Source organism: Bemisia tabaci, chromosome 1, assembly GCF_918797505.1.
Source record: "Bemisia tabaci chromosome 1, PGI_BMITA_v3".
NCBI lineage: Eukaryota > Metazoa > Arthropoda > Insecta > Hemiptera > Aleyrodidae > Bemisia > Bemisia tabaci.
The window spans coordinates 90,356,458-90,379,747 of NC_092793.1; the positions used below are offsets into that span (position 1 = coordinate 90,356,458).

At 38.5% G+C, this 23,290-nt stretch overlaps 1 protein-coding gene across 4 annotated transcripts in view; it reads right to left on the minus strand.

The window, feature by feature from the left end:
- LOC109043515 (uncharacterized) overlaps positions 1-23,290 on the minus strand; it is a 54,956-nt gene that overhangs the window by 22,937 nt on the left and 8,729 nt on the right. For all 4 annotated transcript variants that reach the window (XM_019060716.2, XM_019060717.2, XM_019060715.2 and 1 more), the window contains exons 2-7: positions 17,024-17,120; positions 15,650-16,134; positions 7,444-7,626; positions 4,279-4,477; positions 2,551-2,797; positions 1,357-1,709 (exon numbers count right to left, since the gene is read on the minus strand). In XM_019060716.2, coding sequence (XP_018916261.1) covers positions 1,357-1,709; positions 2,551-2,797; positions 4,279-4,477; positions 7,444-7,626; positions 15,650-16,134; positions 17,024-17,120 — 1,564 coding nt within the window. The remainder of the gene's footprint in view (positions 1-1,356; positions 1,710-2,550; positions 2,798-4,278; positions 4,478-7,443; positions 7,627-15,649; positions 16,135-17,023; positions 17,121-23,290) is intronic.

Consider the following 23,290-nt stretch of genomic DNA (forward strand, 5'->3'; position numbering starts at 1 on the left):
ATAAAATTAGAGGCTCTCTGTCATTACCTGACCTGGCCTGTTGATTGTTATTGTCTACATCCTGAAGCACTCCTAATGATTGGTTCGGAAAGGAAAATCAAAGTTTGAGTCAAAAACTATCAGGGGGCACAGAGTACTTGTTAAGACTACGGTTCAAGGCTAAAGGTTTCCAATGATTGTATACCTGAGATAGATAATTATAATTTAATTTTATATGTTTCTGCAAGAGAGATTTTAGACCTTTCTAAACACTCATTCCAGTAGTGTGTAACACGCCCAGGGAGAAGAGGGTCTCCATCACAGAAACATACCTTGTAGCCTTGTACCTTGTACCACCCTGTACGTGGCCAATGTTTGTAGCAGATATGATAGCATGAATTAAAGAGAGAACGAGTCGACGATAAAAAATTAAATAATCTTATACACTTCAATAATACCATTTAAAGCTTCATATGAAATGAGGGGCAAAAAGTATGAGTGTTGGAAAAAAGTATTATAGGCTAGCCTTATAGTTCTAAAATTTTTATTTTTGAAGCTAATTACTCATAGATGCACAAAAATTATGAAAATACTTGGGTTCCGAATAAACTACCTGGTTCGTCTGACGAAATGTATAAAACTCAGCGCACAAATACTTTGGAGTATTTATGTATGTCTCCAAAATGCTGAGCAAGTTGTTTTTTCAGGGGATAAAGGATGCAGAGACATTCAAAGAACATCTGGATTAGCTCCGTATGATTCATCCATTACAATATTTTATGTTAAGACAAAGCATGATGTGACTTTTGTCTATTCTCTTCTTTCCCCAGTTCTAACACTGCATTAAAAGCTATTGCTTGTAAACTCCAGGCTGATTTTTTTCCCCACACCAGTTTAAGTAAGAGATTTTTCAAATGTTTACCAGGGTTTGCTCATTATAATCGTTGTTCTTTTTTTGATAAAAAATAACGATTCTGATGACTGAATATCACCATGGCATGGTACATGTTCACTATTCAAGGCCTCCTCCGCGCGAGGAAGTTTGACTTATCATAAGCTTTCACTTGACCTCTGTCTGGTTGACCAACTCTGGTATCCAAAAAGGGGCGAAAAAACACCCCTTTTTGGCGAGGCTCTTAAATTTCATGTATGATTTTTTTTTCTTTTTCTTTTTTAATTTTTACTGGGAGCCAAAATCCGAGACCAAAAAGTTTTTAGAACACCCATTGCACATGGCATGGTTTCCTAAAATATCATTCACTAAAATAAATTTATTGACTGTTTTGGTGGTGCCTAACTGTCAACCAGTTCTTTCACATAACATAATTTTCAGTAGAAATATGGGCCCTACTTGTTCATCAGAAAAGTGCAGCTTACCTTGCTTAGCAACATCTTCTATTGTTGGATCAGGGCACTCTGGACCATTATGACTTTGACTACCACAGTTGTAACAGGATACCTTTGGTGGCACCATAGAGGGGAACGCTAGTGGCCCCGGAATGAAGGTTGGGGGCGGATAGTGTTGGTAGAGCATCTCACTGTTGGGCTGAAATGTATATGCTTGTCGTAACATTTGATCAGGGGTCAATGTTGGATAGGAACGGAAGACCTGCATGTATCCGTTTGGGTTGGGAGCACTGAATGGAAACTGTGACTCACTCGGGAACATTTTGCGAGATTCGTCAGGTGCAACCCCACCATTCACAGGTAATACATTATCACTACGCTTCCTGTAATGAGAAGCAAAAATGTCTTAAAAACTTGCGTACATGAAGATAAAGAGATGAAATAATGTTACTTGCACAGCATTGATGGCGTCTAAGGAAAGCACTTTGATCCTTGCTGCTTTTGCTACCATGACCATGCAGATCATCTTAATCAAGTTTATTCAATCTTTCTTACTTGCTAAATCAGGATAAAATGAGAAGAAAATAATCAACACCGAAAATAGGGATATTGGAGGTGGGATAGGAGAGGATAGAACTATTACATAAAAGACTTTGAGAGAAAGGGGAGGCAAGGGTGCAGAATATTCAAAGAGAATGGTTGCTTGCTGCATTTCCTCAAGATCACTCTTTCAAATTTTCTTAAATTTTGAGCTAGAATGTCATATTTTTCTCAATGTCACCGCTGAAATTCCCAAGTTTTAAGAAAAATTATATCCCTTTCTGTAAATTTCCTCTAATCACTCACCATGCCTGATATTTGATGCAATCCTCTAAACCTGAAGTCAGACGTTTTCTCCACCCCAGAGGAGACTGAGCCTACGCCTAAATTACGAAGAGAATAAGGGTCAATAAATTGTTATGTGACGAAATAAGCAAGAAAAATTTGAGCTTCTTTCTGGAAAAAAACAAATTGAGAAATTTAGGATAAATTTCTTCCTATTTGTGCTTTATTGAAAGAACTTTCATGAAAGTTCACCTACTGTTACATTTTAGCAATAAAACTACAAAAATAAATATCTCAGAAGCAGTGTTTCAAGATAAAGGCCCCCTCTTTATTCTTTTAAGAAAATATGCAGTTTAAGATTATTGATGTTTCGATAAGCACTGACTGGAATAAACATACCTAAGATTTGGATTAATAGACCGCGTCCTGGGTAACGGTTGCATTGGACCTGACCGCCCTGTCCCCCTGGTGATTCCTCGGCCTCTTGCTGGAATACTGCTGATTGGAACGGGAGACGGATTGATAGGCCTCCTTTCTTCCCCTCCATTGTTTATGTCAACAGCACCTTTTCTATTATTGTCCTCTATACTACTCCCACTCCATGACTCTGTGCTTGTAGTGTCTTTCCCAACTACAGAACCTGCAACTGCAATAAAGAAAGCAAGTTACTGATATTTTAAGGTTAAGACCGATCCTTCCTGGGCTAATCACTTATCAGGTGGAGAGGACAATGAAAGAAATTGGGGGTTGATCCATTGAGATGTTACAATATGGCTTTGGATGCCAATTTCTACGGAGCAATTCGACATTTCCGACTAAAACATTGTTCTAATCATCTATAACTATGTGATGTTACTAGTCTTCACTGGTGTGTATATGCTGAAGATCAACACACAGCAATCTTCAGTTTCACACTTTATACCCGCTTATCAGCGCAATTTTTAAAATTGCAGGTATGCCTTTCAACGGGTGCAGGATGAAGAACATTCATTCCCACAATTTAGATTAAGGAGGAGTTAGAAAGTTTTCATATCTTCAGAGGGTAGATGAAAGAATGAGGTTACAGCAAAGAAACTTCTTGATTAAATTGGCAAATCTATGAAATTTGAAGATATAGTTTCAACGTTATAATTTGCAGTGGCTGACAGACAACAGAAATTACGAGAAAAATAACGGTAGGCCAGTCTCATGGCAATTACTTATGGTAATTTTTAACCGATGTATTTCCTTCACACAGCAAAAAACGACTGAAATGGACCGATTCAATCACCAACAAGAAAAAACACTGAGAAATGGCCCGAACTGTATGTAACAAGGTGGAGAAATGGTGCTGGGTGCACACCATTCCGCAGGGTAAACGAAGCCCAGAAATTCCAAAAAAAGTTCAAGCAGTCAAAAAGTTTTTGCTCTAATGAGTACTAGTACAAGACTGAGGGGGGAGTGTTCAGCTCAGGCAGCTTGCATTGGAATATTAAGTTGAGGTCACGTCAAAAGATCTATAATTTTGGGTCTTCTTAGACCTTGTCAGTATATCACACTCATCAGTGAGCCAAACTTAGCATCCTGCAAAATCCAAGGCGGCATCCAAACGCCATCATGAATACTTAATATTCCAATGCAAGCTGCCTGAGCTAAACACCTTCCCCCTCAGTCTTGTACTGGCACTCATTAGAGCAAAAAACTTTTTGACTCTGATTGAAAATATTTTGGAATTTCAATCACTAATGAGCTGATATTTCCTATTACTTTTGGAGTCTCGATCCGCCCTTGTAGGCTGATTATGAAACTTGATAGATGAATCAATAGACAAAAGAGACAAAGGAAAAACGGAGCAATCCTGCAAGTGGAAAATGGAGCGATTCTGTTGGTGGGAAATGGAGAAATCTTATTGGTGGAAAATGGAGCAATCCTGGAAAAACCAATGAATGATTCTGTGGTTAGTCCATCAGTTCACCCTTAGTATTAAACGACCACCTGATTCAAAACAGTATGATAGCTCCATTAGCTTTTTGTTTCCTTTGTCTAACGCTTTTTCCATCAAATTCCAATGATCAGCCTGCAATTCAGACAATAGTAGACACAAATGCATGCTATTAACACTGTTAGACAAAAAGTACCAGAACTTACCATTTGTTTCAGGTGTGTTTGGAGGAGAACTATTATCAGACCCTGAAGAACTAATTAAATTTGATTCGTTATCTATGTATAAAGCTCTCATTTGTTCTGTGCAATAGACTGGGGACAAGGAGCAGTCACCATGTTGGCGGGTACCAATTGTTAAACATGAGTGACACTGCGCACCATTGTCTGGTTTTGCTCCTCCAACCTGAGACATGAGGAAAATTTTTAGTTAACCTTAGTTTAAGTTTACATGTTAGTTAATTTCAAGATTTATAAGCCATTATTATGTGTACGTAACTTATGATCAGAGTACAGACATCTACATTATACAGGGTTATCCAAAAGTCACTGACCACCCCTGTAACTTTTTTCCAAATTGAGATAGAAGTTTGAAACTTTGGGAATGTTCCTCGGTCTAAAGTAGCAACTTTTTGGTCCCCCCAAAATTTTGGGGGGCGGCCCCCCTTAAGGGGGGCGGGGGCTAACTTTTTTTTTTCAAATGGCAACCCCCCCTTTGTGATACCTCATTCGAAAGATAATAAAAAAAGAAAATTTTTGGCGCAAACCGCAGGTCAAAATGTTCATTTTTGACAAAATGGCGGCCGGTCAAAGTTCAAAATGGCGGAAATTTGGCATCTCCGTTGTTTATTGACGGATTGGTGTGAAACTCGGAATTCTAGGGTTTTTTGAGATGAGAAAAACGATTCTGGCATTGGTTTTCCAGAAAAGTCAGTCTTTTGCAAAATGGCGGCGGTCAAAATGGCGGCCTAGAGCGGGAAGTGGATATTTAGGCTGCATATCGTTGGATTTGCATGAAACTTGGTATCCGGGGGTATTTTGGCACGAGAAGAACGAATCTTTCATAGGATATCTGAAATTTTGACAAATTCCAAAATGGCGGCGGAAAAATTGCGGGAAATCAGTTTTACGGCTCTTTACCGATGGATTTGCATGAAATTCGATATCCTGGCGGTTTTTGGCTGGATTAAAAGGAATCTTTCATTATATTCTTGAAATATCAAATAATTTCATGCTAAGCCATCAGTAAAGAGCCGTAAAACTGATTTCCCGCAATTTTTCCGCCGCCATTTTGGAATTTGTCAAAATTTCAGATATCCAATGAAAGATTCGTTCTTCTCGTGCCGAAATACCCCCGGATACCAAGTTTCATGCAAATCCAACGATATGCAGCCCAAATATCCACTTCCCGCTCTAGGCCGCCATTTTGACCGCCGCCATTTTGCAAAAGACTGACTTTTCTGGAAAACCAATGCCAGACTCGTTTTTCTCATCTCAAAAAACCCTAGGATTCCGAGTTTCACACCAATCCGTCGATAAACAACGGAGATGCCAAATTTCCGCCATTTTGAACTTTGACCGGCCGCCATTTTGTCAAAAATGAACATTTTGACCTGCGGTTTGCGCCAAAAATTTTTTTTTTTTATTATCTTTCGAATGAGGTATCACAAAGGGGGGGTTGCCATTTGAAAAAAAAAAGTTAGCCCCCGCCCCCCTTAAGGGGGGCCGCCCCCCAAAATTTTGGGGGGACCAAAAAGTTGCTACTTTAGACCGAGGAACATTCTCAAAGTTTCAAACTTCTATCTCAATTTGGAAAAAAGTTACAGGGGTGGTCAGTGACTTTTGGATAACCCTGTACAATTAGTAATTATCTAGGTTCTTTCAGTACATTTATAAATATATTCATTGTATAATCACTGACCTCATATTGTAGGGAGGGAGGACAGTGCTTCTACTTCAATCAAATTTTTCTTACAGGGCAATCCCCTGTACCAGACCTTTTTTGATTAATTTAGGTCGGACGAAGTTCAGGACCACGGGAGCGAAGAGGGAATCGACCCCAAGGAATCCAAATTTCATAGTTCTCAAGACCCCCCCAGTCCCCCTTGGAAGGTAAAAGGGGGATCAGTAGTTCAAAGTCGATGTTTATGTCAAAATTTGGATATTATTTTTCATGGAAACCTGAAAATAAGGAAAATGTCAACTTAAATCGGCAACATGTAATCCAAAATCGACCAATCCGTGTCCAAAATACTGACCCCTAATGGTGGAGGCCGGGGCCCCCTTTCAAAAAATGCAAGTTCGCCAAATTGATGTAGTGACTCGGAAAAAAGATGTTATCAAGGGTAATCAAGAATTCGAATTTGAGGGCCCTGTCGCACCCAGAGGCTCTGGGGCTGAACTTGCAAATTCAACCAACGACGCATCCCCCCCCCCCCCCCCCCCCGGTGTCCCATCAGAGAAGCCCCTGAGGACGATAGGACCCTTAAATTCGGATTCTTTGAGCTTGATTACTCGTGAAAACGTCTTTTTTCTGAGTCTACGTTAATTAGGCGAACTTGCATTTTTTGAAAGGGGGCTCTGTCCCCCACCTTTAGGGGTCAGTATTTTGAACATAGATGGGTCGATTTTGGATTATATGGTGTCGAATTAGGTTGAACAATTCCTTAATTTCAAATCTCGATTAAATCATTTCAAAATTTTGACAAACTTTGAAGTATTGACCTCCTTTTTACCTCCTAAGGGGAGCCGCTGGGGGGGGGGGGGGTCTCAAGAACCATGAAATTTTTAAGGTCGATTCCCTCTTCGCCCCCGCGATCCTACACTTCGTTCGACCTGAATTAACCAAAAGAGGCCTGGTACAGTGGGTCTGGGCCACCATGTATGTGTATAATAAGAATATAATTTCTCTTTTTTTCAGTTCATGAAGATCAAATAAGTAACGAATTAAAGAAAAAACTAAAAATGAACCAAAAATCAATCTCTCTCCTGGGGAACAGGGGTAGATTAACAGGGTCACATCATTTCTGGAGGTTTTAAAACGTACAAGAACTGTCGCAATGAGACCTACACTGGGGATTGTAACAAAAAACTTGATTACCTATGGAGCTATCGTTTATTTAAAGGAGATTACAAAAAATCTGGAAATTGAGACCAAAATCAGTTAATTCAAACAGAAATTGACTGAAGCTGCTGTCCCATGAGCAAGCTTACTGAACAATTAATGACATTTTTGAACTAAATGGACACTCAACAGTGGCCCACTGCCAACAACAAAGTCTGCGCACATGGGTAAACTATCATACTGAACAGTCAGGACTGCTTGTGTGAAAGCAAAGAGAGATTTAAGTCTAAAAAAAATGATTCACTTACATCAGGAGTAGGGGGAATAGGGGGACCTGACACATGAGCAGGAGGTTGTTTTGATAAGAAACTTAGGTTCATATTATTTACACCATTGATACTTTGCAAACGATTTATGATGCTTCTTAATTGATGCATAGCATTTTGGGAGAGTCCTAGTTCACCTAATTCTTCATCACGCATACCTTGAAGCTGTGAACAAATAATCCTCTATAAGAAAAGTTTGATACAGGACTGTACACAAATATTTTTGAAATGCATTATTTAGAGCAATCAGAGTTTTACTGAGATGATGTTAACCTTCAACTAATGGACCACTGGACAGGGTGAGAAATTATGCACAACAACACATGCTTTCCGATCAAAGTTTCATACAGAACCCATTGAACACATTGGAACCTTTCAGAATTACCTCACTAATGGGAAATAAATGTTCACAGTCTATATTATAGATAGAAAATTCCAACTTTCTGCTCACAAAAAAACAAAAATCAAGAGACACCGAATAAGGCATTGAAATCAACTTATACGTGAGGCGAAAAATTACAGCTTGATTTAATACACACTTCCTTTTCTGATGTGGGGCGTTTAATTTTGTCACAGAAAAGTTGGTACACAGAGAAGTTTTTCAACCATAAAATATACTGTAATTACAATAGTGTTTGACTCGATCAGATTCCAGTTTTTCTGTGAGTGGGAAGGGAAAATTAAATAGACAAAAGCCATTATTTTCTAACTTACAAGTTAAATTTGGAAAGTATCGATGCACTCATCATCATATTCAGTGTAAATTAGGATAAAAAACATGTGCTGTGGTGCTTCATATGGTAACCTATCAGGTGGTCTATTATCACAGGTTCCGGAACGATGAATAATGCTTTTCAGAGTCACTTTTAGCCAAGATAAATTATCTAAGTAAAGGGCGACAAAAAAATTTGCTGGATTAAGAGTTGGTTTAGATATGATAAGACTACACTGCTGTGCTACGGAAGAACGCCGTATGAACCATCAGATTCAAACTGAGATATTTACGTTCAAAGTCTACGGCATGCCTCTCTGAGAGATTTGCGAATTTTAGGTTCTCGTTTTCTCACATGGACAGCTTGAACCCTTGGCTGGCCATTATCGCTTCGTTCACTCGCAAAAAGTTAATCACTTCCAGGAAAATCGCAGAAGAGTGAGAGTATGTCGGACTCACGGCAAACTACCCTTGCAGGCAAGGTTCCTTTCACTGTACCAATCTTGCCGTGTGTCCACTCTCGCGCCGAGAACGAGCCTCCAACGCTGCCGGCTGGTGCCGGCAGCATTGCCAACTCGTGTTCAAATATCGGGCAGTGAAGCCTTCCTTCACGGGGGTTTCGCCTCTATTCGCTTCTAGGAGGTTCATTTCCGCAGAAATCATTTCTTCTAGTATTTTATTTAACCTTTCGTGTTTTGAGGCAGAGTCATTTTCAAATTTTCAGAGGAAATTGAACAGTAAAAATAATGATCAGTAATTATTCAGTATCAAGTAATAATTGGAACGGAATTGGAAGATTCATATTTTTCTGTTTTATTTGTATATCGACGCTAAAACTACCAAACCACGTATCTCGGTTTTCAACGTTGCAGACTTCCTGTAACACTTTATTTTTTAAATGGAAAACTACGCAATGTTAAATCCTAAAAACTTCCGTGATTTTTCCTCTCTGAGCGAACCAAATTCTGAGAAAATTTCGAGGAATGATGTTGTTTAATTAAAATAAAAAAAGGAGCGGCGATACTAAACTCCGCAAACGAGATAGGTGGTTTGGTAGTTTCACCGCATGTATACTTCTTGTTAAAATGAAGAGCATGTCAAATTGAAAAGTGGCGATAAATAATGAAAAAAGTAAGTTATGCGTGGACAAAATAATGTTAGTGGTCACAAACTAGCCTCGTGATGTTGGTAACCTACTAAAATTTTTTTTTTTCCGTGTGCGACCTTAATTCATTTCCTTCTTCACTTGCTATTTTGAGAGGACTATTCCGCATTCATAAAATTACTTTTTTAATTATTACGCTGACTTTCCAAACTACTTTATGTTACCTAAACTTCAAAGATATCAAAAGAAAGTATAATATTAGAACTTGTTCAAACAAGAATTGATACCTTTTTCCACTGACATTGTAGGGAAAACTTTTTGAATAAAATTGCTGATTTCAAAATGTCAAGACTTTACGCAAATTCAGCGGCCCATTAATTTGAGGCCCTTTTTTGGATCGAGTAAGATAAGCAAAGGAACAAATCCAATTAAGAATATGAAAAATCTAACTAAAACAACGTATCTCGTTTTTATCGTCGTTTGAAATCTCCCTCTCTCATTTTATTTGAACGCTCATAAAAAAGGAAATGAGAAAATTGCAGGAAACAAATTAATTGTTCAAGGTCTTATTAATCAAGTTTAAACATAGAAGAATATTAATACTCCAAAAATTTCACGGGAAAATATTAGTATAAAATTAATAAAATAATGAGATGGGACAGGCATTTTAAAACATACAAAAATCGAGATACGTATGAATTAGTTTTAATTTGAAATGTGTTCTGAGGAGAAAATTGAAATAATTAATTTAAAATTAAAGATATTGTCAGAGAACTTGGTTTTTAAATAATCGTAATGGAACGAGCTTCAATGTTAGCTGTGGGTTAAAGTAATAAGTTAAAGAGGAAATGCTTTAGAGGAGTAAAATATGTATTTCTTCTTTGAATTAATGACTTACTTACGAAGAATAACAAGAAGGAACTAATCACATGAACATTAACAAGCGATTTTTAGTCGAAGAACAAAAGAGAATAACTCTCGTTTGGTACGCAACTTAATAATTGCCAAGTTTAAAATGATATGGGTCATTGAGCGCAACCCTTTAAAAAAATAAGGAAATGAAAAAACTTCCGATCTAGACTTTGATACACAGGAATTGACCAAAAATAGAGACATACAAGTCTGTCCGGATAAATTGAAGAAAGTGAACCCCGCTGTCAATAGAGGTGACTCAGAAATAACTTATATCATTCAACTGATAAGGTGTAACTGAAGGAAAATATATCAGACAAAGTGAAAGTCTTTTGCAACTAGCCACACTTCGTCGCAAAATTTAAATGATATTGGTATGGAAACGAAACAAATTGATTAAATTTACCGTAAACTTTGCTTACATTCTAGCAACCACTGGGTTTAAAAAGGTTTAATGGAGCAACCTTAAAACCAAATAAGAAAGGAAGAGATCAAATATCTCTTTTTTTGAAAATTATATACAGACAAAAGGAACAATATTACATTGAAAATTGGTAAGAAAATAAGAGTATAAAAAATTAATCTGTATAACTTGAAATTAAAAATTATAGCAACGAAAAGTTTACTTGACTAATCCCGCCATATGGAAAATTGATACAATATTGATATTTGTTCAAAATCGACTCAATTTGTTCCCGTTTGGACTAAGAAAAAAGCATGACAGTTTTACTTAATATGTATACGATAAGTATGTATACAATGTACATCGACATTCCAAAATTACTCTGAAGAAAGAGGAGGTAAGTCTAGCCAAAATTTTTGACGATTTTCTGGAATGATACCTTTTAGTGTTGATAAGATTTCTCTTTGCTTCTCAATTGGAAATCCGCATGGGTTCTTTAATGGCTTAGGACACGGCATTCCTCCATTTTTGGCAGAATTTTTTTTCAGGAAGTCCAGAGGCTTGAAGGATTCATCACTATGCTTATTCTTGTAGAAAAGTTCATGATGACCCCGCACAGCCTTCACTTGCATAATATCTTTAAGGTATCTTTAAGGTTTGCATATTATCTTTGAGCTGCTTTTTTGAGTTTCGCCTGTGATGTGTGATCTTCCCAGTTGTAAAAGTCTGTATGCTGCATGGGGATGAGATGGACTTTCCCGCGATTCGCACTACTAACTGCGGTCGAAAAATCATGAAAATCGTATGTTTTAGCTTGCCTGTTTAACGCCAATTCCACCTGATGGTGAAAGCTATCGGCGCTCATGAAAGTGTGCCCGGGCTCAAAATAAAAAAGTACAATTTCTGTCGATTCAATTTCAGGAGAATGAATCATTTGCACAAGGAAGCTAAAGAGAGTCCAATTTTTATTTTGGGATGCACAATTATCGAGCCAAATGTAAATACGCTTACAGTCCCTTTGCTGGAGCAAAAACGCGCGAAAAGTACTGATAATGTCCTCTTTCCAACGTCCCGATATTCCCTCATGCCACACAACTGCGCACGGATGCAACTTTGATTTTTTACCGACCGGAGCGAAAGTTTCATGGTAAGCGATTAAGCGTTTAATAAACAAAACTGATTTAAAGCAATCAACTCGGGGTAGCATTATAATTTTCTGCAAATCTGCAGAAACACAAACCGCATCCTTAGGATCGAACTGGGCGTCAGCGTGTTCGCGGAAAAGCTTTCGTCCTTCTTCCGCCATTGTTATATGAGCTTGCCAGGAAGTACAAACATCACAATCACTACGCCACTTTCAGGACTACCATGTTCATGAAGACGGAATTCCTCGCACTTTTCACATTCTTCATTGCCCAGTACTGTAATCGAAATTTTCATTTTACGCACTGTTCGACGGTATAGTTCGTAACTAATTTGATTTTCGGGATTTTTTTGCAAAAAATTTTTATGCATGTCAGTTATAGTAACATCACTTGGACGATATCGAGTGTTGGGTGCATGTTCGCGACGATAATGAGATATAGACGGATTATAACTTTCAACGTGCGCCGCGATTAATTCCGACGGGACTTTATTTGGAGGTGATATTTTTCCTCTGTTGTCCTTCACTTTCGGTTGAATAACACCTTTTGGAGTAGTAGGCACTAAGATATCGTGCACATATCGATCGTTGGTAGCTTTAAATCCCAAAGTAGTTGAAAAAAAGGGTTTACACACTTCATACCGAACACTATTTTCAGTCACGAAATGATACTTGAATGTGTTTTGTTTCTGCTGATTCAAGTATCTTCTTCGATGCGCGTCTTTTCTTTCGCACAAACGTAGTATAAAACTTCTGCGGCTCGCCCAATCTAAATCCCAAAAATTCAAGTTAATTTCTTCTCTTTTCTCTTCTGGTACATGATCTGAGCACTTTCTCCTGCAAGAGTCATCGCAGCCGGGTAACACGGGATGTTTCTCTTTCAACGACTGCTGCTTTGCATTAGCCACTTCCTCCTTTGAAAGTTTTCTACGAGCTCCACGTTTTCGAGGGTTTCCAAAAATTGTAACCGCGACTTCATTTGGAGCACAAACTGATACCACGGGTGGTTCAGGATTTCGCACAGTCTCGGACTGAGATGTATTAACATCTCCCGCACTAGAAATTTCCGCGCATGCTGAAATGTCAGTTGCATGTTCACGTACATCGGAGGATGGTGTGTTCTTATCACTAGAATTAAGACCGAAATCTGTGAAAATTTCATCAGACACAGGCAATAAGTCATGAGGACTGGTACGATTTAGCGAAACGTCCGGATTGTTGAAAAAATCGACATCCGGTGCGCAAGAAATTGGCTCAATCACGGAAAGTTTAGGATCATTTACAACTTCTGACTGAACGATATGAATATCACACATTTTCGAAGTTCCACAACGTGTATTTTCCGTTAAATTTGCACTGATTTCGACGCACTGAGGTGAAGCGAGTTCCGCGGGAGAATTAAATAAAACACGAGGGGCTACACCAGACTTTGGCAAAATGATTGGAGACTCAAAGATCGGAGCATCCGAAACACAGGATACTGGCATGTACTCGGAAGATTTTGGAAAAAATAAATCGTTCTCTCCAACACTTGAATATAAAATCAACTCATCACTGTCAACACTACGAGATTTCGGAAAAGAATATGAAATATCACATAAATAAGATGCGCTGATCGGTGAATGATCGACACAATTCGACAAACCGAGAGCTTTCTTAGTTTTTCGAGGGGACGGACAGTTCAAACTAGATGGCACAGAACGTGGCGATTTTTTCCGGATGCTTAAATCTAAAGGCACATCATTGGATCCGTACGCGGAAGTATCGTAATTATTGTCTTTAAAGATCACAGCATTATAATTAAAATCGAGTGCCGCATCCACGATTTTCCGAGTTCGCGAACTAAAACTTGTTATGGAAAACATTTTGAACGGAGAGTATGACGAAACGAAAAAGCGCATCCACTCGGGAACGTATCACATGTTCTCACCGGACGATAAACAGCTTAACTGATCGCGATAAATCAGCGCATGCATAATTGGAACCCTGAAATCGGATAAAAGGGTTGGTGGTCGGGGTGGCCCACGGCCGAACCTTGCCGTAAGTCCTGGAATTAGCGAGCGCTGCAAGGGTCGAGTGCCGTGTGTCCACAATGCATGGGGAGAAACGCCGTGAGTGCCACCCGCGTCCCGAGCTGCCTGGACACACGGCAGTCGATCGTTGCAATATCGCCACTATGCGGCACATACGGAAAGCACCCCCCTCTATATCTCTGCAACTAATGAAGATACGCCTTTTCTGACTTCACCACTGAACAGAGGATGCTTCAAATAGTAGAAATTCATGTCTAACTCAAAAAAAAATTGTTTGGCTCATACGGCGTTCTTCCTTAGCACGGCAGTACAGTGAGCAATAAATCTTGGACTGTTTCAACTTCTCCTTTTCTCCATCCACTTCCTGACTCAAAAACTAGTTATGAGGTGTGGAATACCAATTGAAGTAGAGTTTTTCTGCCCAGATTCGCATTTAGCAAAATTTTCATTTGCAAAAGAAAGAGAGTCTTTCTATCTCTCACACCATCACAGAACTTTCCCTTATACTTGGTGCAATGGGCCTGTTGCAAACTTTTGCTAGAGCAAAACTAAGATTTGTTTCTTATAGATAATGCTTCAAAAATCACGATGAGCCCATTGGCGAAGTCGGAATTGCACTTATAACTTCACAATCTGCGTAAGAAATTTGCGGTTTTTTGAGCTTCCCGCTTCAAAAACGATACTACGGCACAGGTGAACTTTTAGATAGAGGAGTCGTTCCATCGGCGGCAATATTCATCATGGCCGACGCCAATGCGCCAAAACACATGTGATGAGACGAGATAACACCTGAACAGGATTAGACCAGATAACAATCGGCGTGTTTACGTTCATATTTTCCTCGCCCGCCTAGATTGACCCTGAACGCTCCTCGATTCACGCGCGGTACTGCGGAAGCGTCGGCCATGATGAATATTGCCGACGATGGAACGACTCTTCTAACAAAATGTTCACCTGTGCCGTAGTATTGTTTTTGAAGCGGGAAGCTCAAAAAAACGCAAATTTCTTACCCAGATTGTGAAATTATGAATGCATTTCAAACTTTGCCGATGCGCCCATCGTGATTTTTGAGGCATTATCTATAGGAAACAACTCTTATTTTTGCACTAGCAAAAGTTTGCAACAGGCCCAACCACAGGAAGAAAATTTTGATTCTTGACGAGGTAACATTCAGTAACAAGACTTGACTTTCAGGACAGACATTCATACTTAAAGGCACAACTGATATTCTTACAGCAGGAAAAAATAAAAATGAAGCAGGTTGCAAACTAAATCACATTGTTTGTCATTATAATGTTGTTCAAATTGTATAAATTAAATATATGGGTAACATCACTCTGTAGATTGTTTTCCCCAATTTTTTTTCTTTCTTTTTTTTTGACCTGAGAAATGACGTTTTGATTATTATCTCTTCATACTTGTTCCTTAGTTACTACGTTCTAGGGCAGTTTGAATCTCACTGTACAATGTTTAGATTAAAGTGCTTTTTACCAAGTGGTGTAAAGGACAGACTCAGAACAGAAAGGAACTCCCCCGTCTAATTTTGAGAAAATCCCTGACTTGAGACAATACAGAATGATTAATAAGGTTCAGAATTTTGAATTCAGCTAGCCAATGTAGTACAGCTTTGTGATCCAGCACATAAAAATTTCCTGCTCCCTATTACTTGATATTTTTTCCTGACTGTGTATGTTCCCTATCGGAATATAAAGGTTCACAATATTAATTACAAATTAATAAGAAGAATTTGTTAATTTAGGCAATCCAAAAAAAAACCATTCTTTAATATCTTGGTGAGGATCATGAATACTCCAGGCTAAAAATTACAGCTAAAAAAGAGCTTACAGAAGCCATGTGCATGAGGAAAAATAATACGTACCTGATGAATATTGAATCCTTGAAGATTAGACATGTAATGAGGCATCTCCTTGAGGATTGATTCTCGCAGAAGATCAATTTGTGGAGGCATAGGAACAGGAGCAGGAGAAGGTGTGGGCACTGCAGGCACTGATAAAGGATGGGCGAAATGTGGTGGTGGTGGTAACGGAGGGGCTGAGGTTGGTGTTGGAGTAGGAGTGGATGAAGGAGGGGGAGGTGGAGGAACATTTACCCCACGAGGTGGTGAGGAAGGACGAGAAGGAGTGTTGGACTGGCACGGGGACGAAGAGGAGGGTGATGCTGGAGATACTCGTGGCTGCGGGTCCACATTGGGAGTGACAGGGGGCACCGGAGGAGGAACAGGGGCTGGTGGAGGCAGGATCAGCGAATGTGGAGGCCATGGTGGTGGCATTAAAGGCCCTGGGGGCCCATACAGCATATTTAACCTTAAGTAACTATTCGGTGGAGGTGCATCAGGACTCTCATCTAAAAAGCCACAAGACAGTATCATTAATTTAAGAATACAAAGAAAATATAAACTGGTGGATGCAAACATACAAGAATTCTTCATCATATCAATTTGAATACATTGACACTTGTCAATTTAAGCTGAGATAATTCAAAATTGTCTACAACTGAAAGAAGATACAAATTCTGCAGTAAAAGCCCTCCCTTTAGGGAATACACCACTTTGAATTAAAAAAAAAAAAAAAACTTACTTCGTAATTTTACTACTTTGTTTTTTTACTTCAAGCAGATGTCTGGCTGTTCAGATTTTCTAGAAAAGAAGTTCATAGAGGCAAGGGCTTGGAGTGTCTAAGTGTCAAATGATTCATACTTACATGAAGAAACATTATCATTTGTGTTGATATTTCCCTAATATTCCATGCATAAGATTATTTAACTCACTTATTACCTTTCATGTCTCTCAGGACTATCACAGTTATTTTCTAGTTTTTCCTTTTTACTTATTTTTTTGTTTAAAAGTGTACTGATAAACTATGTTCTCCACTTACGTAATACGAGACAGTTAATGCCTAATATGATTTAGAAGATGGATTAGGAGAGGTTTTTTACTTTAAATATTGAACACTCTCTTTTAAGTGGCATTGTCAGTTAAATTTGGACTGTAAAAGAACGTAAAAAAATTAATGATACATGCGAGTTAAGAAACGGTTTTTTTCTTGTAGAATAATTTCTCAAGGAAATACGACACAAGAAAAAATTGTTTCCTAACTCACACATATTATTAATTCGTTCATGTTCTTTTACAGTCCAAATTTAACAGTCAATGCTAGGTACTGCAGAGGCTTCAATGTTTCATCTTTAACATGCTTATAAACAAGTGGAGGGCTGAGTCAATATACAGACTTACTTGCAGGTCGTGATGCAGCATGTGTGGGGTAAGGGCAATGACTAGTAGAAGGGATCCATGGGTAAGAATCTGCCTGCGGATCAGCAGCGTAAATCATCTAAAAAGAAAACAAATGAGATCGTCTCTGAGTTCTAGACATTCATAGAAAGAAACAATGATAATTGGTGATCAATTGGAGACATCAATGATAATGCAATTACTAATTACAGGTTAGTAAAAGTCTTCCATTAGAATTTAAGAGAGGGATTGCAGATGGACTTAGATACAGACGTTGTGACTTTTTGACTTCTTTAACTTCCAATGGACGTATTTATGCTAAAAGGAACTATGTTGCATGTAAACCCTATGCACATAGTTCCTTTTAGCATAAATACGTCCAAATATGTTTTAAGTTTTAAAGGTTCGCATATTGCATCTATTATAACTTGTTTGGAAGAGAGTGAGGTAGACCAAGTAGATGCATAGAATTACATTTTATTATTCAACCAGATCCATTTCTCTTCAGTAGGATACATATGGGAGCACAGCATACAAGCAAATATACATGCAATATTGAAGGGCATGTGATTTAGAATAAAACTACGTATAATAACTACATTATAAGTGGCACAGGTGGAAAGTAAATAAAAGAATTTACAGGTTAGGTGGAACAAATAGACAGAGAGAGCCGCTTTCCACCTGTGCCACTTATAATGTAGTTATTACCCATAGTTGAAGTTATTAGTTATAGTTATTTAGTTATTTAAATAGTTATTTTAATATCAGTTTTATCAGTTTACTTCTATTTACAGATATTTTTTTTCTCTATAATAGTATTCAGTAGATGAATAAAATGGTATACTAACAATTTTCTTGGACTTGGTTTATTAAGATTTTTATTTTTAATATCTTACACTATTTTATTCTATTTTTTTTCTAAATTGTGTGCCTTTCAATATTGCATGTATATTTGCTTGTATGCTGTGCTCCCATACATATGTATCCTACTGAAGATAAATGCATCTGGTTGAATGATAAAATGTAATTCTATGCATCTACTTGGTCTACCTCACTCTCTTCCAAACACGTCCAAATATAGCTTACTTTGCTTGATGTACGCTATTTTAATAGAAAATAATGATCGGACATGTGAAGTCTAAACAGTCTACTAATTCTCTCTAAAGTGATTTTGTCTTACTTTGAACTGATCTTCTCAGTTAATGACTAATGATTTCGACGAATCAAAAATCATCATAAGCTGGCTGATATTTACTTTCTGCTTAATACTTTTTTTTCCTTATTTTGATTTGTAAGTGAATATGGGATTTGTTAACTTAATTATTCAAGTATTCCCCGAGTGGCAATGAGTACTTTCATTATTCCATTTCCTCTGTAATTTCTAATAGGTAAGCACCCCTAGATTTCTAATTTCTGCAAAGATTTCTACTTGATGAAGCGTTTTAAAGCCTGCAAGAACTTTTCTTTCCTGCCTGATTTTGTTACTCTTATTTTGATTTCATTCTCATTCTTTCTTTACTTAATAAACTTGTATTTAAACATCTGTCAACATTCACAATAACTATCAGAGAAAAACACTGACTCCCTGATTTCTTAGTAATTCAGTGAGTTTCGGTGCAATGAGCATTAAAAAACACGCTTCCACACATACGCAAAGTTTTGCTGTGAAGAAGTATGAGCTCTATTGCTGATAAATGAAAAATTTCCTCCTAATATTTTCATGACAGACTACTGTACTCCAAATTTAAACCTTCACGTTCGCCGGAGGGAAGGGAAACTTGATGACAGCATTTTACCCTTTCATTCTTTGAGGATAGGAGCAAAAGTCATTTGAGAATCTAGATTTATTGGGACTGTGGCCATTGATATGAAACTTACTTCTCCCACAAACGAGCATACAAATGTAAACCTGCACCTGCACTATTACCCTCTCTTCGCTAAACATTTTTTTTTTTTTTTTTTTTTTTTCAGAAAAAAAGTCTACCGAGCAGGATAAAAGTCCCTGGCTTGGCAAAAAAAACCTGCTACTTCTTGTGAGCAAAAAGAGGACAAAAGGATCAAACCAATATTTTAAAATGGGATCATGTTTCTACAGAGAAGAATGGTGTCCACCAAAAAAAAAGCAGAAAAACAGAATAACTAATTTCAATGTTTCTGTTTATACAAGTAATAAGATCTGTTAAGTGCAACTCTAGTCCAAAAATCCACAATTATGTAGCATACATCCTTGTGTGCGGCGTTAAAACAAACATTTAGGATAACTTTGAAACCCCCCCCCCCTCTCAAACGTAAAAAGTGACGGAGGCATGATGTTTTGAAGTTTGCTTGGAAATCAGTTCAATGAAATCTTCCATGCACTGAATATGTTTAAGTTCAAACCTTATAAAAATTTGTTACACTGTGTTGGTTACAAAACCGACACAACTGTGCTACACTGCTATGAGTGACAGCCTGTGCAGAAGTAGAGGTCTGAATGATGATTTATGAGTAACTGTAATTAGACTATTTAGTCTAATTGATTTAAATTAAGTTTTAATAAGTCAAAGTTTTTAATGCCAAAACTGGAAAGAGGAAGTTCACTACCTCATGAACATTTTATGGTTTTGTTGAAGTCAAAGTACTTTCATTTTATCCGCACTGCACACTGCAAAGCCAAAATATTCCTGTTATCTTTAAATTGCCTTTAAGTGCTTACACTGCAAATTCTATTTACTTTAATAAAATGACGTCTCCGACCATATTTATCCCATGCTATCAAGTAGAGGTGGAACTTCAATGAGAAAGGTGAAAATCATGAAACACCCATAATTAAATGACGGGTATTAAAAACTGCCCGCCTTCGGAGCCACATGAAATTTTTTTTCTTCATGTCTCAATTTCTCTGACGATATCAGTCAACATGTTTGACAGAAACTTTCCATAATTCCATTTTTCTTTTCTTGAAAGAAAATATTAAGAAATCATTGGATGAGTATCTTACTTAATTAGATTTTTTGTGCCAAAGAAAATACATGAAAGGAATTGAAACGTCACAATAGAGCTAGGCAGTTTTCAAAGCAAGCAGTTCAACTGAACTTAATCTTTCTCTGGTTTGAGACACCCTTCGTTTACCTGATTCGCACTTAGTGTACCTAAGGCCTTGTCTCCACGGGACGTTTTCATGAGGTTTGTCCCAAGTTCGAATCGCAGGAGTGAAGCTTCTGGGATTTTTCCCAGTTACTGTCTCCACGGGACGGAGCTCATACAGTCCTGGGACTAGTTTGCGCGGGAAGATAAATTATTTTAAGTCGAGTATTTAAGCGGGATTAAAATAATAATTGCACTCAATTGACAATTAGACACATTATTTTAACTAAACCAACATGAACAATGTAGTAATGAATAAAATATCGCACAATTCGTGTGGCGGCGCGGCACTCGCATACAGACTCTCAGTGATGCGCGCGTGGCGTGCCGACGCGCCCGCTCGAAGCAATTCCAACTTCGGCCGCTAGTTGCAGCTCGATCGCTCGGTTCCCTATATCAAAGCGGTGCAAACCAACCTGGTGGGGAGTCGGCGATCGACTATAAATAGTGGCCGGGGCATAGGCAAAAACACAGTATCAGTCAAAATGTGAAAGAGAACCCATCTCCCAGTCATCGGCTGAACCCGTAAATATCACGGCGTAGGCCCGTAACCATCACGGCTCAGACCCGTATCTCCAACACGCCCCGGACGCGTAACCACCACGGCTCAGATCCGTACCCCCCCCCCCTCCCCACGGCCTAGACCCGGGCAACCTCATAGCCCACACTTAGAGCTTAGAAAATATATATATATATGTGTGTGTGTGTGTGTGTGTGTGTGTGTGTGAGGGTGTGTGTGTGAAACTCACCACAAATGAAATAGTGAATAAAAATGTAAATATGTGTCAATGAAGCCCTTGCAAATCTTCATTATCGAAAACCCAAAAACCACCCCCCTCACATTCGTTTTCACTTCTTCGTCCCTCAATGGGTCCTAGGGGTACAAGTACCATACTTGGTACTGGGAAAAATATTGATTAACTCAATATTTTTCCCAAATTCGTAAGTCGGATTTTTCCCTGGGACAAATCTCGTGAAACGGCTCGTGGAGACAAAGCCTAACAAGCACTTTGGTTTCCTCATTTTCTTTTGGCTTAAAATCATAGGAGTTATCCTTTTATTGCTTACTAATATAATTATTGCACTTAATGTTACTTCATGCTCTTGCTCTGTCGAGGTAGAATACATGGCCACCTCCAGAGGACCCACTCTGAGGCGAGGGCTGATCCTTCATAACTTTCATATTTCCTGAGAAATTGAAGGAAGAGAGAGGGTCAGGTAAGTAGTGGGTCTGATGAGAATAGTTGCAGTTAGAGATTGAATGAGTTATGATGGAGGCGGGAGGTCAGATTACTAAAATTACTATATATTTCTGTTCAGTTTGACCAACAGCAGCCAACCATGTGATTTTACTTTTCTATGCTAGATACGATACACTGTTGTTTCATCTTCGGAAGCTGCCCCTCCACATGAAAAGCTACTAATAGGCATGGCTGTAATTGACTAAATTAATTCACCATCCAAAATATTGACTGTCATCATCAACACCATCTTAGAGTTAATAAATTAATATAAATAAAAAAAAAAACCAAGTAAGTACAGCTTTATGTCACAGGTAGGATTATAGTGGCATCGCGTAGGGTCAAATATCACCAAAATATTTCAAATTAGGCTACCAGCATGAAACATGGTGAAAATGTAGTTTAAGGTACCTTTAACGAGAATCCATCGGGATCTAAGCTGGATCTTTCATGGGTCCCCGTATTTTGGCCGCCATTTTCCAAGATGGCCGTCATAAGCTGATTTCCGTTATTATCTCATTTTTCAGGCGTTTTAACTTACCCATTATCTTGAAATTTGGCAGGAATATACTTGAGTGTGTCTAAAATGAGGAAAAATTGACATTTAAGTCCAGTCGGCCATTTTACCCTTGCTATTGGCCGCCATTTTGAAAATTAGCGGTTTCGCGCGGTTCCTTCGCGGTTTATCAGGTTTTCGCGGCTGTGTTGCGGTGAGATGCGTGAAATTTGGCAGGAATATGCATAAATATGTTGAATACAAAAATCTATCGAGACCCAAGTTCAATCGGCCATTTTTACCCCGGCTAAAGGCCATCTTAGAAATTAACAGCCCCGTCCTACTTCACCGCGGTTTCTCAGATTTGCGCGGCTGTTTTGCAGCTAGACGGGTGAATTTTGGCAGGAATATCCATGGGTGTGTTGAAAATAGAAATTCATCGAGACCCAAGTGTGGTCAGCCATTTTACCGCCGAACTTGGCCGCCATTTTGGAAAAAAGCTATCTGCCCTGTTCCTCCGAGGTTAGTCGGATTTTCGTGGCTGTTTTGAAGCTAGACGCGTGATATTTGGTTGAAACCACAATAAAGTTGAAAATACAAAAAGGTCGAGACCCTAATTCCGCCAGCCCTTCACCTATGTTATTAAGGTGATTCGATGGACGCCATTTTTTGTGTCAGAATGGCATGCGATGTATCGCATCGATTGGTTCCATTTTTCGAGCTACTCGTCATTTTTCTCCAATTTTGAGATCGCAATTCTGTTGTCAGGAGACTAAAGCACTCACTTACCAATTTTAACAAAGAAATTCAACGTAATAAAGGCGTGGTTTTTTTAGAGAGAAAACATCGATATTCGATACATTCGATACTGATATCGAAACTGCACTCGAATGCGATATTTTCTCTCTAAAAAAACCACGCCTTTATTATGTTGAATTTCTTCGTTAAAATTGGTAAGTGAGTGCTTTAGTCTCCTGACAACAGAATTGCGATCTCAAAATTGGAGAAAAATGACGAGTAGCTGAAAAAATGGAACCAATTCATGCGATATATCGCATGCCGTTCTGACACAAAATATGGCGTCCATCGAATCACCTTAACTGCCATTTTGGAAATAGCGGACCATTTACTCAACTCCAGCTGACGGACCCCATTTCAGTATGTTTCTTAGATTTTTGCGGCAAAGTTACCGCCAGAATAATAAAATTTGACCGAAGTTTACACGAATGTGTCCATACATATAAAACATCTAATGCAAAAAGGGCATACGGAGTAACATATTTCACAATGTCAGGTCGTAATTTTCCTCGAACACAGGGCCAAGATATTGTAAAATAATGATGAAACAACTGCAAATGTGCAAGGTTTAATTTGCAGGGCACTTTTCTTTGCGCATATGATGGGCTG